We start from the raw sequence: 12,800 nt of genomic DNA on the forward strand, positions 1-12,800 counted from the left end.
AACTCTTGCCCATCTCCCGCCCCATATAAATCTCTTCCCCATCTAAATAGAGGGCTAATCCATTTTCAGACTATTTTCTATTTCAGCCAAAATTCTAGAAGTCATTCTCTCTCTAGCACTCACTCCATCAACATTTATATGCTGTCTCTTCAAAACCTATTGAGTCTGAACTCCTCTCACCACTTTCACTCATCCACGTCACTATCATCTCTTGCCTACATCATCATAATCACATCCTACCTGGATGCCCTGGCTTTCCCTTGATCACCTGCAGCCTATTCTTAACACATCAGCAGATGATCATTTTTAAGTGTAAGTTAGATCATGTCACTTCTCTCTTCAAAACCTTTCAACATGTTTCCACTTAATTCTGATTAAAAGCCAATGTCCTAACAATGACCTACAAAGTTCTACAAACTCAAGCTTGCCACAAATGCTTAGTCTTAATCTCCTCCCTCCAGCACTGGTCCTGCCACAAGGGCCTTTGTGATGTTCCTTGAATAGAGCAGTCAGGGCTTCCCTGGTGGTCCATCAGGAAAGAGTCTGCCTTCAGTGAGGGAGACCAGGGTTTGATCCCTGGTTTGGGAAGATCTCCTGGAGAAGGAAATGGCAAACCACTCCAGTATTCTTGCCTGGAAAGTCCCATGGACAAAGGAGCCTGGCGGGCTACAGTCCATGGGGGTCACAAAGAGTTGGACATGACTGAGTGACTTCACTTTGAACACAGCAAGCATATCCACCTCAGGGCACTGTACCTGCCTTCTCCCAGATATGGAAATGGTGTGCTCCCTCACTTATTTCAGATCTCTGTCCAGAGGAAAGGTACTAGAGCAATCTTCTCTAACCATCCATATAGAATAGCTGCCTACCTAGAGTCTCCTTTTTTACCTTTTCTCCATATAGCATTTGTTACCACCTGACAGACTATATATTTATGCATAGGTATGTTCATTGTCCGTCTCCATCCATATAACATAAAGTCAATGAAAGCAGGAATTTATTTTGTTCACTGCCATATCCCCAAACCTAGAACATTCTCTGGCTTAAAGAGGCTATTCAATAGCTAGCTATTGAAAGAGTACACATTCCTATAGGAACACTCAGCTGACTTCAGACAAAGCATGAACTCTGGAATATACTACAGTCCTGTTCCCTGTTTATATTACACCCAGATGGTTTTCATTTTATATTATCTGCCTGGCCTGCAAAGTAACTTAAATATGAGAACTTTGATCTAAAAAAGTCTTTTCCAGAGTGTGCATATGGAAGTCTGGGGCTTTTCATCAGAAAATAAGATGGGACTGGCAATAATTGGGTAATGTATTTTAAAAACATATCATCCTAAGCAGATAAGCAATTATAAAAAAAAAATCTTTGCGCTTTAGGCTCAAAATGAAATCCACTCTTCTCGGTTTTGCTGGGCCTCCATTTCGACTTATCCTTTACTGCCCATTACAGGAGTCTTGCCTTGGATAAGTTTTTATTATTATTATTAATCTTATAGTAGGGAATGAAAAATAATTATCATCGAACATGAGCTAAAATATAAGACAGGATCTTTACCTTGAAGAATTCAATGAGAACATCTTTATTTTCTAGCCAAATGATATTATGAAGATATTTGTCAGGAGTAGGGAGCGGGATTGCCATTGGAAAGTTATTCAATGATTTTATTTTTTCAAGAAGTACCTAAAACAAACAATCGAAATAATGGTGATTAGATCCTGTAACAGAAAAGGGACATCAAGTAAAAATGAAGGAAATCTAAATAAAATACTGTTTTGCAGAGCTTTTCTTCTTTAAATTGTCCTCTAATTTTTTTTTTGTTCTTTTTCTCCACTTACTATTTTCACTGGTATATTAACTCATATTGAGTTTATCCTTTTTTATAATCCAATTAATAGCTGTATTCTACCCTGTCTTAATCTCAAATTTAACTGTTGATTACTATATGATTTAATGCCACATTCTCTCAAAATTTTTTTTCATGTGAGTGAGTTGCTTCTCTACATTCTTCTAGTTTTGAAGGATAAGGTTGTAGTTTTGTGGCCTTTCAGAAGTCTTCTCTGACTTCCCCAAGTAAGAGGTAATGGCTTACTTGTCTTATTCCCAGCATATCTCTTACAAATCTCCCTTATGGAACTCATTACATTGTAGTATTATTATGTTTACTTATATGTGATATGTAATTTTTGTTGATTTCCTGGATAAATGACTAAATGAAAAAAAGAGGAAGAGTGTCCATGGACTTTGGAATCAGTGTTGTACTCATTAAGCATCCAAGTCTCCTCAAGAGTCATGGGACATAGTAGGTATTCAACATATATTTGTGGACAAATCAATCATTCAACAGTTATTTGTTGAATGCCTATTAATTAATTGCCTAATTGTTGGCTAAAGAGGTATAATTATCAATCCCAGGTTGTAAGGAGCTAGGTAATCTAGCCAATTTAGCTGAGTAAATATGACTGAGCGACTTCACTTCACTTCACTTTCTAAATAAACCTATAGGAAAAAATAAGTCTCTCTCTTCATAAGGGCTATTGTTTATTTAACTAATGGGTATCAATCATTCAACTGAACCTTATACAATCTTCAAAGTAATAAAGGAAAAAATAGAAAAAAACACAACATGCACAGAGGTGTAACTTGAAGAAAACTAAAAAGTGGCCCTTCTCGTCCCTCTGACAGACACTAAGGAAAAGTCATATTACCATTTAGTCCTGCGCCATGACCTTATAGAGACTAATGAGGCAGAATTAAAATGGGAAAAGCTGGCCTGTCCCACGTCCACTTCCCTTCCAGGGCCATGGAGAGAGGACTATGTTCAGAGAATGTCCTGAAGCACAGCCCAGGTGGTATGTGGCTAAAAAGTGCCAGGGACAAGAATAAGCATGTGACACCCAGAAACAGCTTATCATTGGAAACACAGGCAGAACGTGGGACCAGAACTTCTATTTTTCTTCTTTATGCTATGAAGCAGATAGACCCTTGTACAGGAGAGAAAAAAGCATTACTATTTGCACAATTCACAGTCTAGACAGTGGATGTGATAGCCTGGTATAATCAAATATTAAATATTTTTTCCTCTTACGGTCTTAATTTTTTGCAAATTTGTAATTTTTCAAAAGTGCATTTATCAGCCAACCACTTAGGATGTCTCCCCTGTTCCTCTCAAACTCTTCCCTCCCTGATCTCCATGTACACACACACACACGTGGGTCCTCTCCCACCTATGTTAAAATTATATAATTACCACTTTCCTTGCTACAGCTGCTGGGACTGGACTGCAGATATTCCACCAGTGGATAAAGAAGCAGAAAAATCTAATGAGTTTGTAAGAGAGAGCCAAAAGAAGGTGCCAGAGAGGGCAACCCTGATAGGAAATGGAGAAGCTGAAACCTTTCTAGGTCACTGCTCAAGTCCCTTTCTGAGGCCTGGCCATGTGGTCTGGTTACCATGAGGTCTGTAAGATACTCTGTGTCCTCATGATAAATGCTCCATTTCTTCGTGAAACCTAGCTCAGCTTGGTTCTGAACAACCAAGTGGTTTTGACATGCAGGGAACCAGGTAGCAATGGCACTAGTTGCCATTGGCATTACAAAGACTTAAACAATTACAGAGTTAACAACTTTCCTGACTCACCCTTTTCCCAGTCTCCCTAGGACTCAAGTAGTATGGGAAATTGCTTACTTACCTTATTCATCTCGACGCTCTCATATTTATCAATAATGCCTCTTGATGAAAGGAAGGTGAGGCTTTTCAGAGCTTTAGCAATCACATTCCGGATTGCCTGCTTGGTCTTCAAAGCAATGACAACATCACGACCTTCATGCTCTATGAGTCCTGAAGCAAATAAAAGTATCAATAAGCAAACAATTCAATAACCACAATAGTAATGAATATTTGCATAACAGTTACAATTTCCAAAGCATTTGCTCAATATCTTTTCATTCCTGTTTTGTATAGAACTTGTGAGGCCAGTAGGACTACAGTTATTTTCATCTTCATTTTATAGATGAGAAAATTGAAAAAAAGGCTTCCTTCACCAGTTAGAAATTCACTCCATCTTTTCCCCAAGGTATCTCCAACATATTTTCATTATAGAACTCATTACGTGGCAGTATTATCATTCTTCCTTATTTGTCTCATCCTTCATATTGTGTAATTCTTGTTGGTTGGATGAATAAATGGTGGGTCTTTCTGAAATCAAATCGCATATTTTTTCCTCTTCAATGAGCATGAGAAGTCATGAGATGAACTGGGAGTCAAGGCTTAAAATGCATCTGTTTCATCCTTGTAATACTAATCTTGAGTACAATGCCTGACATCTGGAAGGGACTCAGTCATTTCTGAACTGAAATAAGCTGAGCAGTGAAATGAAGGACAGCATGGTGGAAAGCACAGGAGATCTCACCTGGTGTGAGATCTAGCTCACCTCTTACCAGCCACAGGACCTCAGGGGAGTTAAACTTTCTAAGCCTCAGTTTCATTATCTATAAATGAAGATGATAATAGTATTTGCTTCATGGAGTAGTTATAAAGATCAAGTGAAATAATGCATATAAAGCTATTAACACAATTCCTGACATAATTAGCATTCAATAGTAGGTTGCAGTAACAATACAGAAACAGGCACTCTTTCACATGACTGAATCAAGAACACTGTGTAATATTCCATACTGACCTAAAACATAAGACAGCAGCTCCTAGGCCCCTAACCTTTAAAAGCATGGAAATAAAAACCCGCCTAATATGTGAATGGAAACAATGGGTCCTGGATTTTCTGAGATGGTGACAAAATATTCTGACCTATTGTCTCCAAATTTACAATTTCATTCATTAGACCATGCTTTTTCAGTTTTGTTAAGGTAAGTGTGATCCTCATAAATCCATATGGCATCTTACAATGTGGTTATAAAAACAAAGGGGCTTTGCTTTCTTTCTTTTACAATAACATATATTTGTTAAGGGTATACCAGGTGCCAGGCTCTCTACCAGGAACTATATTCTGGCAAACACTGAGAGCCTGGCCCACAGCCCCCTTATGAGGAAAGCAGATCTAAGAAGTTTTGTATAAAATCCTAGGGCTCCCCCGAATGTTTCAACTCAAGGAGAGTGGCAGCAGATGCTCAAAAAACTTCATCCCTCACAAATTCACTTTGTTTGAGTATCCCTGCAAACAAAGTAGGGCAAAACAAAAACAACACTCTCTGTCATAGGTAATCGTTTGTGTGTCTTTTTCTTACAACCTTAAGGAATATGATCTTGCCACCTTAACACACCTTCTGCACTTTTCATTCTTGTTTTTATGCTCCCATAGCAAATAACAGAACTCCTCTAACTTTCTGCTATTATCTCTTGATACACTCACATCTCCCACCAGGATCTGAATTTTATGTACACCTGGCCCATTATATGTGTTCAATAAATGCTCACTGAATGAATAAGTGAATGAGTCTGTGATTGAATGAAAGCATGAACTTGTCTTCCTTTTGGTTAAATTATGGGATGATAAGATGTGATTTCAGGAAATTAGATATCCCATCTACTTACCTAGTTCTTTGACAGCATCTCGTTTGTTGGTTTCCAAAATTTCATATAATTTCTGTGACAAATTAAGAAATGTATTAATTTCTAATTATACCAAGTGCATTACTGGCTTTAAAATTTGAGGGAAAAAAGCATGGTAGAAAAATCTCACTTAAATATCATCTGGGGGAGATATTTAATTCTTCTCTCTTTGTAAATTCAGCTGCTTTTCCCAGGCTCATTCTCATAGTGCAATGAATGCTGTGTAGTAGCTTACATAAGTACATAAGTATTGCACCTAATATTTCTCAGAAAAGACTAGTGTGCGCTTCATTGTGTGCCAAAGAGAATCCTCAGAGATAGCACCCCACCAGAGGGTGTCCAACAGAGCAGCCAATTGGGGAGCCGATCTACTGGGAGTGCAAAAGCAAGGGGACTAATGAAAAATATGGTGTCAGGTAGGTCATGTTTCCTACAGATAACTTCTGACATAACTGAAGAAATAGCTCCACTCAGCTAAACAATCTCTGTTCAATCATACAATTGTTATTTGCCAAATTCCCACCATGGCTGAGGCATGCTCTTGAGCTTTGAGTCTTCCTGAAGTTTGATAATCAGAGCTGAAATTTAAAGAACAGAAACTGTTCTCTGCAGCACCTCGTATCACATAATAAACAACTGAATCCCCTTCACTTGACATAATTTATCTTTTGAGTCAAATTCATGTAGAAATGGTCTTAAATTAAATCAATACACCTAAGGGATGTTTTTCCCAAATGACCAGTGCTTGTCTCTTACCTGATCTATTGACTTTCGGCTAGAAATCTGTCTTATTAAAAACTTGGTATCCTCTAGACTTTTGATATAGCCTTTTGTAATACTATACGTCAAGCTGAGGCGCTTTTTGATCTGCACATCTACAATATTTATCAGCAGTGGTATTATTATCTGGAACAATGGAGAGGGAAAAAAAATGAAAATTTGATGAGGAAAGGCACCCTCTCAGGCAGATGTTCTCAACATGCCATTTCTAACAAGCTTGTTAGAACACAAATACTGAAACATCCACTGCTGAAACACAAATTCTCAGGCCCCACTCCAGACCTGCTGAATCAGAAATGCTGGGGACAGGCCCCCAAATCAATGCTTTAACGAGTTTTCCAGGTGTTTCTATGTACACTCAAGTTTGAGAGCCCCTCTCTAAAGAAAAGAAAGCTCAGTGAATAACTGGTTCTGTAGCTTTAAGGCTAAGTGCTTACCACTGCTCTTCTCTTATTCTCCATACTCCCAGTTTTCAGAAGACAAGAGAGGTCACCCCAATAACCTGGACAGTAGTTACCAACAGAATAAATCTCTCTACACCTCAGGTTCTTCACTTGCAAGATAAGGAATTTAGGGTAATCTGAGATTCTCCTTAGCTCTAAATTTCTCAAATGACAAGCTGAGCAGGAGAGTACAGTGACTAAAGGGAGAGGGATTTTTAAATAAGAACCTCCCTGGGTTCAAATACCAGCCTTCTGCTACTCACAGTGCTGTGACCTTGAACAAGTTACTTAGGGACTCCAAGGACTCAGCGTCCTCATCTGGTCTATGAGGATAACACCTAAGTACCAGGATTCCCGAGGAGCTTCCCCTCACAAGCAATGCAATCAATCACAGAGGCACAACAGAGTACAGGGAGGATGATGAGGGGCCAAGTAACACAAGGGGAAGACGTGATCTGGAAAAGAACATCCACAGCGAAGGAATCACAAGAGCAGAGAAAGCAGAGGTTTTCTTAAACTGTTATTTTGGTTGTGAAACTTTGGGGAGAAGGGGAGATATTGAAGAGGATTTTTTAAATATAAAGTTTTATTCCATGTTGCACTGGCTGATCTAAAGTAAAGTTCTTCAATATTCTTCCAGGTTTTCCAATACAGATTTGCTTTTTTTGAAAGCCTCACTCTGCTGAGACTGGCTACTAGGACACCTAACTTGATAAAGCGGAGACACGTACTTCCCAGTATTGTAACAATTTAACTAGATACGTATGTAAAGTGGTCTTCACAGATCCTAGAACACAGTAAGTGCTCAGTTAAAAAAAAAAAGCTACTCATGATTATATTTACTTAACTGAAATTAAAAGACGCTTACTCCTTGGAAGAAAAGTTATGACCAACCTAGATAGCATATTCAAAAGCAGAGACATTACTTTGCCAACTAAGGTCCGTCTAGTCAAGGCTATGGTTTTTCCAGTAGTCATGTATGGATGTGAGAGTTGAACTCTGAAGAAGGCTGAGCGCCGAAGAATTGATGCATTTGAACTGTGGTGTTGAAGAAGACTCTTGAGAGTCCCTTGGACTGCAAGGAGATCCAACCAGTCCATTCTGAAGGAGATCCACCCTGGGATTTCTTTGGAAGGAATGATGCTAACGCTGAAACTCCAGTACTTTGGCCACCTCATGCGAAAAGCTGACTCATTGGAAAAGACTCTGATGCTGGGAGGGATTGAGGGCAGGAGGAGAAGGGGACGACAGAGGATGAGATGGCTGGATGGCATCACGGACTCGATGGACGTGAGTCTGAGTGAACACCGGGAGTTGGTGATGGACAGGGAGGCCTGGTGTGCTGCAATTCATGGGGTCGCAAAGAATCAGACACGACTGAGCAACTGAAGTGAACTGAACTGCACTCCACTAGGATTTGTCAGAGCACACTGAACAGAAATAGCAAATGGTTCACACTATAAACAGGTTGACTTCTGTACTAATACATATTCAATTTTTTATTTCATTCAGAGAGACATTTTCCAAAGTATTCCTTCTAAAATACTTATTTTACATTCATCTGCATAAGATCCCAGTGTACAAACTGATTACTTATGAAAGCCTCTACCTTCTACATTAAGACTTAGCCTCACTCTACATACCCTAGAATACTTTGTATTATAATGAGATTATACCCTATGTGGGCACTTTGTTCTAAACTAAGCTCATAAGGAAAAAATAATAAATAATCAAAATTACCCCTTAAGCAGGTTTTATGTATATAACTATTAAAGTCATTCTTATGAATATTAAAGAATAGTAACATACTTTATTTCTATTCTGTATTAAGTATATATATGGTGGTGTTTTAGTCACTAAGTTGTGTCTGACTCTTGCAACCCCATGGACTGCAGCCCGCCAGGCTCCTCTGTCCATGGGATTTTCCAGGCAAGAATACTGGAGTGGGATGCCATTTCCTTCTCCAGGGGATCTTCTCAACCCAGGAATAGAACCCGAGTCTCCTGCACTGCAGGTGGTGTCCTGCATTGCAGGCAGATTCTTTACCAACTGAGCCACCAAGAAAGCCCTAAGTATATATACACTTAATATAGAATCAAGGAAGGAACAAAAAAAGGAAAGTCAACAAGCACAGGTCTGGGCATTCAGACAATTCTACCTAAGACAACTATTAAATTTCTTGGCAAATAGGGACCAGGTGGAGGATTCTAATGTCTGCCTTTCACCGTCAGGGTTTAGAGCAGTATTTTTTAACATTAAGTTTATATATCTTCAATTCATACTAATAGATTTATTTAATGTAGTAAGAATTGTTGCTTATTCACTAAGTCATTTCCGACTCTTTGGCGATCCCATGAACTGTAGCCAGTCTCCTCTGTCCATGGGATTTCCTAGGCAAGAATACTGGAATAGGTTGCCATTTTCTTCTCTAAGGGGTCTTCCTGACCCAGGGATGGGACCTGCATCTCCTGCTTTGGCAGTCAGATTCTTTACCACTGAGCCACCACAGAAGCTCCCTAATAAGAATTAAGCAACTCAAAAATATGGAGTGGCAAGAGAACTCATCTAAAGCTCCCAAGTTAAAAGCCTATATTAATATCATGCAACTACCTTGGAAAGACAGAAAGGAAGCTTAAGAACTGAGACTGAAAAATCTGAAGATCTACTTTCAGAATCAAAATGAGAGCCACGAAAAGAAGAAATGAAGAAATGGTCATTGTTAAGTAGTTGGATGTGAGAGTTGGACTGTGAAGAAAGCTGAGTGCTGAAGAATTGATGCTTTTGAACTGTCGTGTTGGAGAAGATTCTTGAGAGTCCCTTGGAGTGCAAGGAGATCCAACCAGTCCTGGGTGTGCTTCGGAAGGAATGATGCTGAAGCTGAAACTCCAGTACTTTGGCCACCTCATGCGAAGAGTTGACTCATTGGAAAAGACTCATGCTGGGAGGGATTGGGGGCAGGAGGAGAAGGGGACGACAGAGGATGAGATGGCTGGATGGCATCACCGACTCGATGGACGTGAGTTTGAGTGAACTCCAGGAGTTGGTGATGGACAGGGAGGCCTGGCGTGCTGCAGTTCATGGGGTTGCAAAGAGTCAGACATGACTGAGTGACTGAACTGAACTGAACTGAACTGAAGGAGATTGAAGGCACAGTAAAACTGAACTTCATAGGCAGTAGGCTAAGGAAGTAGTATGTACTCTAGAGTAAATATTTTATGTTTCGGCAGAGTTATGGCTTTATGAGCAAATTTTACTAAAACTTGGAGAACTTGTTTCCAGGTTATCCTGCTTCAAGTGGTGCTATCATTTTCATTTATTCATTCAATACATAATTTAGTAAGTATTCATACAGGTGGCACTAGTGGTAAAGAACCTGCCTGCCAGGGCAGGAGACATAAGAGACACAGGTTTGATCCCTGTGTCGGGAAGATCTTCTGGAGTAGGAAATGGCAACCCACTGTAGTGTTCTTGCCTGAAGAATCCCATGGAGAGAGGAGCCTGGTGGGCTACAGTCCATGGGATCACAAAGAATCGGACACAACTGAGCAACTAACACTTTCACTTTCATATACTAAGTTTCATATCATTCTAAGTTCCATCAGTAACCAAAACAAAGACCCTTACCTCGTGGAAAGTACATACAACATATAGTAAAAAGGTGGTAAATGCTATGCAGAAAAAATTAACTTAAGCAAATGAAGAGGGATCAGGGAGATAGGGTGGAAAGCTGGGAGTATGGAGGGCAGGTTGCCATTTTAGGTAGCATGGTCAGGGAAGGCTTTCTCCATGAGAAGGTGAGAGTTGAGCAATGACTTGAAGGAGTGAGAAGGTGAACCAAGCAGATACCTGTGGAGAGAGCATTCCAGGAGAAAAGACAGCTCCCTCCCCTCATTTCTTCTAAAATAATGAGTTTTCTTAATTCAGTTGACAAATAGTATAGAAAAAAAAATGTTTAATGTGACGTTTTACCTTGAGAAGAGGAAAAAATCTAATTATTCTGAAATAACCTATTATTACTGTAAACTGAATAAGCATCAAGTTGTCTGGTCTCAGTCTCACAAAGTATATACAAAATATATCAACAATTCCAATAAGCACAATAGAAAATTCCAAAGTATTCCAGTGTTGATGAAAATATTTCCTTTTCAAAATTATTATCTGTTTAGAAACATATAGAACATACATCATTTCACAGCAGTATACAAAGGTGGGGAAAGGGACTCTTAAAAATTAACAGTTAAATGCTCAGCTACAAATGCATTACATTCCAAAAGCTGAGTTTTAAGTCATTCATTTGAAATTCAAAAAAATCCTTTATAAATGTCTGACATCAAAAGGTATAATTGATTTAAAATATATATAACCTATTATGAAGCTGGAACACCAAAGAAAAGCAATGAACAATAGTGAATTAATTCACTGAAACACTATTAATTATAATTAAAGTGTGAAACAGTATGCTGATAAACCATCTTTGAAGCATTTATCCTAAAAAGTCGTCTTCATCTTCTATCATGATAAGAACCTAGCAACCTATTTTTCTTTTATTCGTTTATTTATTCTTTGTATCGGTACAAGACGTATTTGAGGAAGACATCAAAACATCAAACATAAAAGAGATTTTCAATTCTCTTTTATCTGATCTTTGAGATTCTCTCCACTTTTATGATACTTTTCTTATCTGATATTCAAGACTGTGACTATTATACTGATTTCACTCGGAAAACTCAAAAAGAGTACTAAAATTCCATAATCCTATCAACTATTACAGCAAAAGGCTTCTGGTAGGAATTATTCCAATAAAATGACAAAAATAGATTCAAGCTATCTAAATTATACTGTTTATAGGATACATTTCTATTTTAAATGGTACCTTCAATGCTGATTCTAACAGATATAAAAATACAAAATAGTAGTTTACGAATATCAGTCCTGACACATTTAATTTTCTTGCTGTTGGCCACAGATGCATTATCATAGGATAAATGTACATTATTCCTATAATATGTTCTGCATTTTCAAATTCTTCTGAAAATACAATGTGATATATAAAAATCAGAAATTTATTATGCCTGAAAAAAAAGAGATCAAATAAAACATCAGGTCACTTTAAAAGTATAAAAATTAAAATCTGAAGTTTATTTAAGTAAATATTAACATTTATTTGAAGAAAGATATAAAATAATAGATAATTAAAATTTAAAATATACTTTCTATACATAAAAATCATAAGGGAAAAAGATAAAAATATGGCTCTTGGTAATCTATATCAAGGCTGGGGAGCTTTTTTTTTAAGTTAATATCTTATACTTATCATTCACATAAGTAGAAAAAATAATTTCATTAACTCTGTAAAAACATTAAGCACTGTAAATACATATTCATTTGGGAGGGGTAGTATTTTGGGGAAGGGGTGTTTTTCCTCCAGTTTCTTAAGATATAATTGACATACAGCACTGTATAAGTTTTAAAGCATACAACCTAATGATATGACATATGTACATCATGAAATGATTATCAGAATAAGTTTAGTGAACATCCTTCATCTCATATGGATATAAAATTAAAGAAAAAGAACATTTTTTCCTTTGAGATGAGAACTTTTAGGATTTACTCTCTTATCAACTTTCATATATAACATACAGGAGTATTCATTATATTTATCATGATGCATATGACAATCCTAGTACTTATTTATCTTATAAATGGAAATTGTACTTTTTGACAGTCTTCATCCAATTCCACCTCCCCTACCCCGCACCTCTTGTAAGCATAAATTTAATCTTTTTTGCTAAGAATTTGCTTTGTTTTTAAAATATAATTGACCTACAATACATTAGTTCCTATTACATAACACACTGATTCAATATTTTTAGACATTTCAAAATAATAACTCCAATAAGTCTAGCTATGATATGCCACCATACAAAGATATTACATCGTTCCTGACTATATTCCCCACACTGTACATTTCATGTTTGTTACTCAATTATTTTGCCACTG

The 12,800-nt window shown here is 37.7% G+C and overlaps 1 protein-coding gene across 1 annotated transcript in view; it reads right to left on the minus strand.

Annotated features, from left to right (window-relative positions):
• Positions 1 to 12,800, minus strand: part of SLC9C2 (solute carrier family 9 member C2 (putative)) — a 97,651-nt gene that overhangs the window by 19,834 nt on the left and 65,017 nt on the right. The window contains exons 15-20 of the mRNA XM_069546076.1: positions 11,671 to 11,869; positions 10,767 to 10,955; positions 6,331 to 6,480; positions 5,557 to 5,608; positions 3,698 to 3,846; positions 1,564 to 1,689 (exon numbers count right to left, since the gene is read on the minus strand). Of these exons, the coding sequence (XP_069402177.1) occupies positions 1,564 to 1,689; positions 3,698 to 3,846; positions 5,557 to 5,608; positions 6,331 to 6,480; positions 10,767 to 10,955; positions 11,671 to 11,869 (865 nt within the window). The remainder of the gene's footprint in view (positions 1 to 1,563; positions 1,690 to 3,697; positions 3,847 to 5,556; positions 5,609 to 6,330; positions 6,481 to 10,766; positions 10,956 to 11,670; positions 11,870 to 12,800) is intronic.

The sequence above is a fragment of the Ovis canadensis genome, chromosome 12, assembly GCF_042477335.2.
Source record: "Ovis canadensis isolate MfBH-ARS-UI-01 breed Bighorn chromosome 12, ARS-UI_OviCan_v2, whole genome shotgun sequence".
Lineage (NCBI taxonomy): Eukaryota > Metazoa > Chordata > Mammalia > Artiodactyla > Bovidae > Ovis > Ovis canadensis.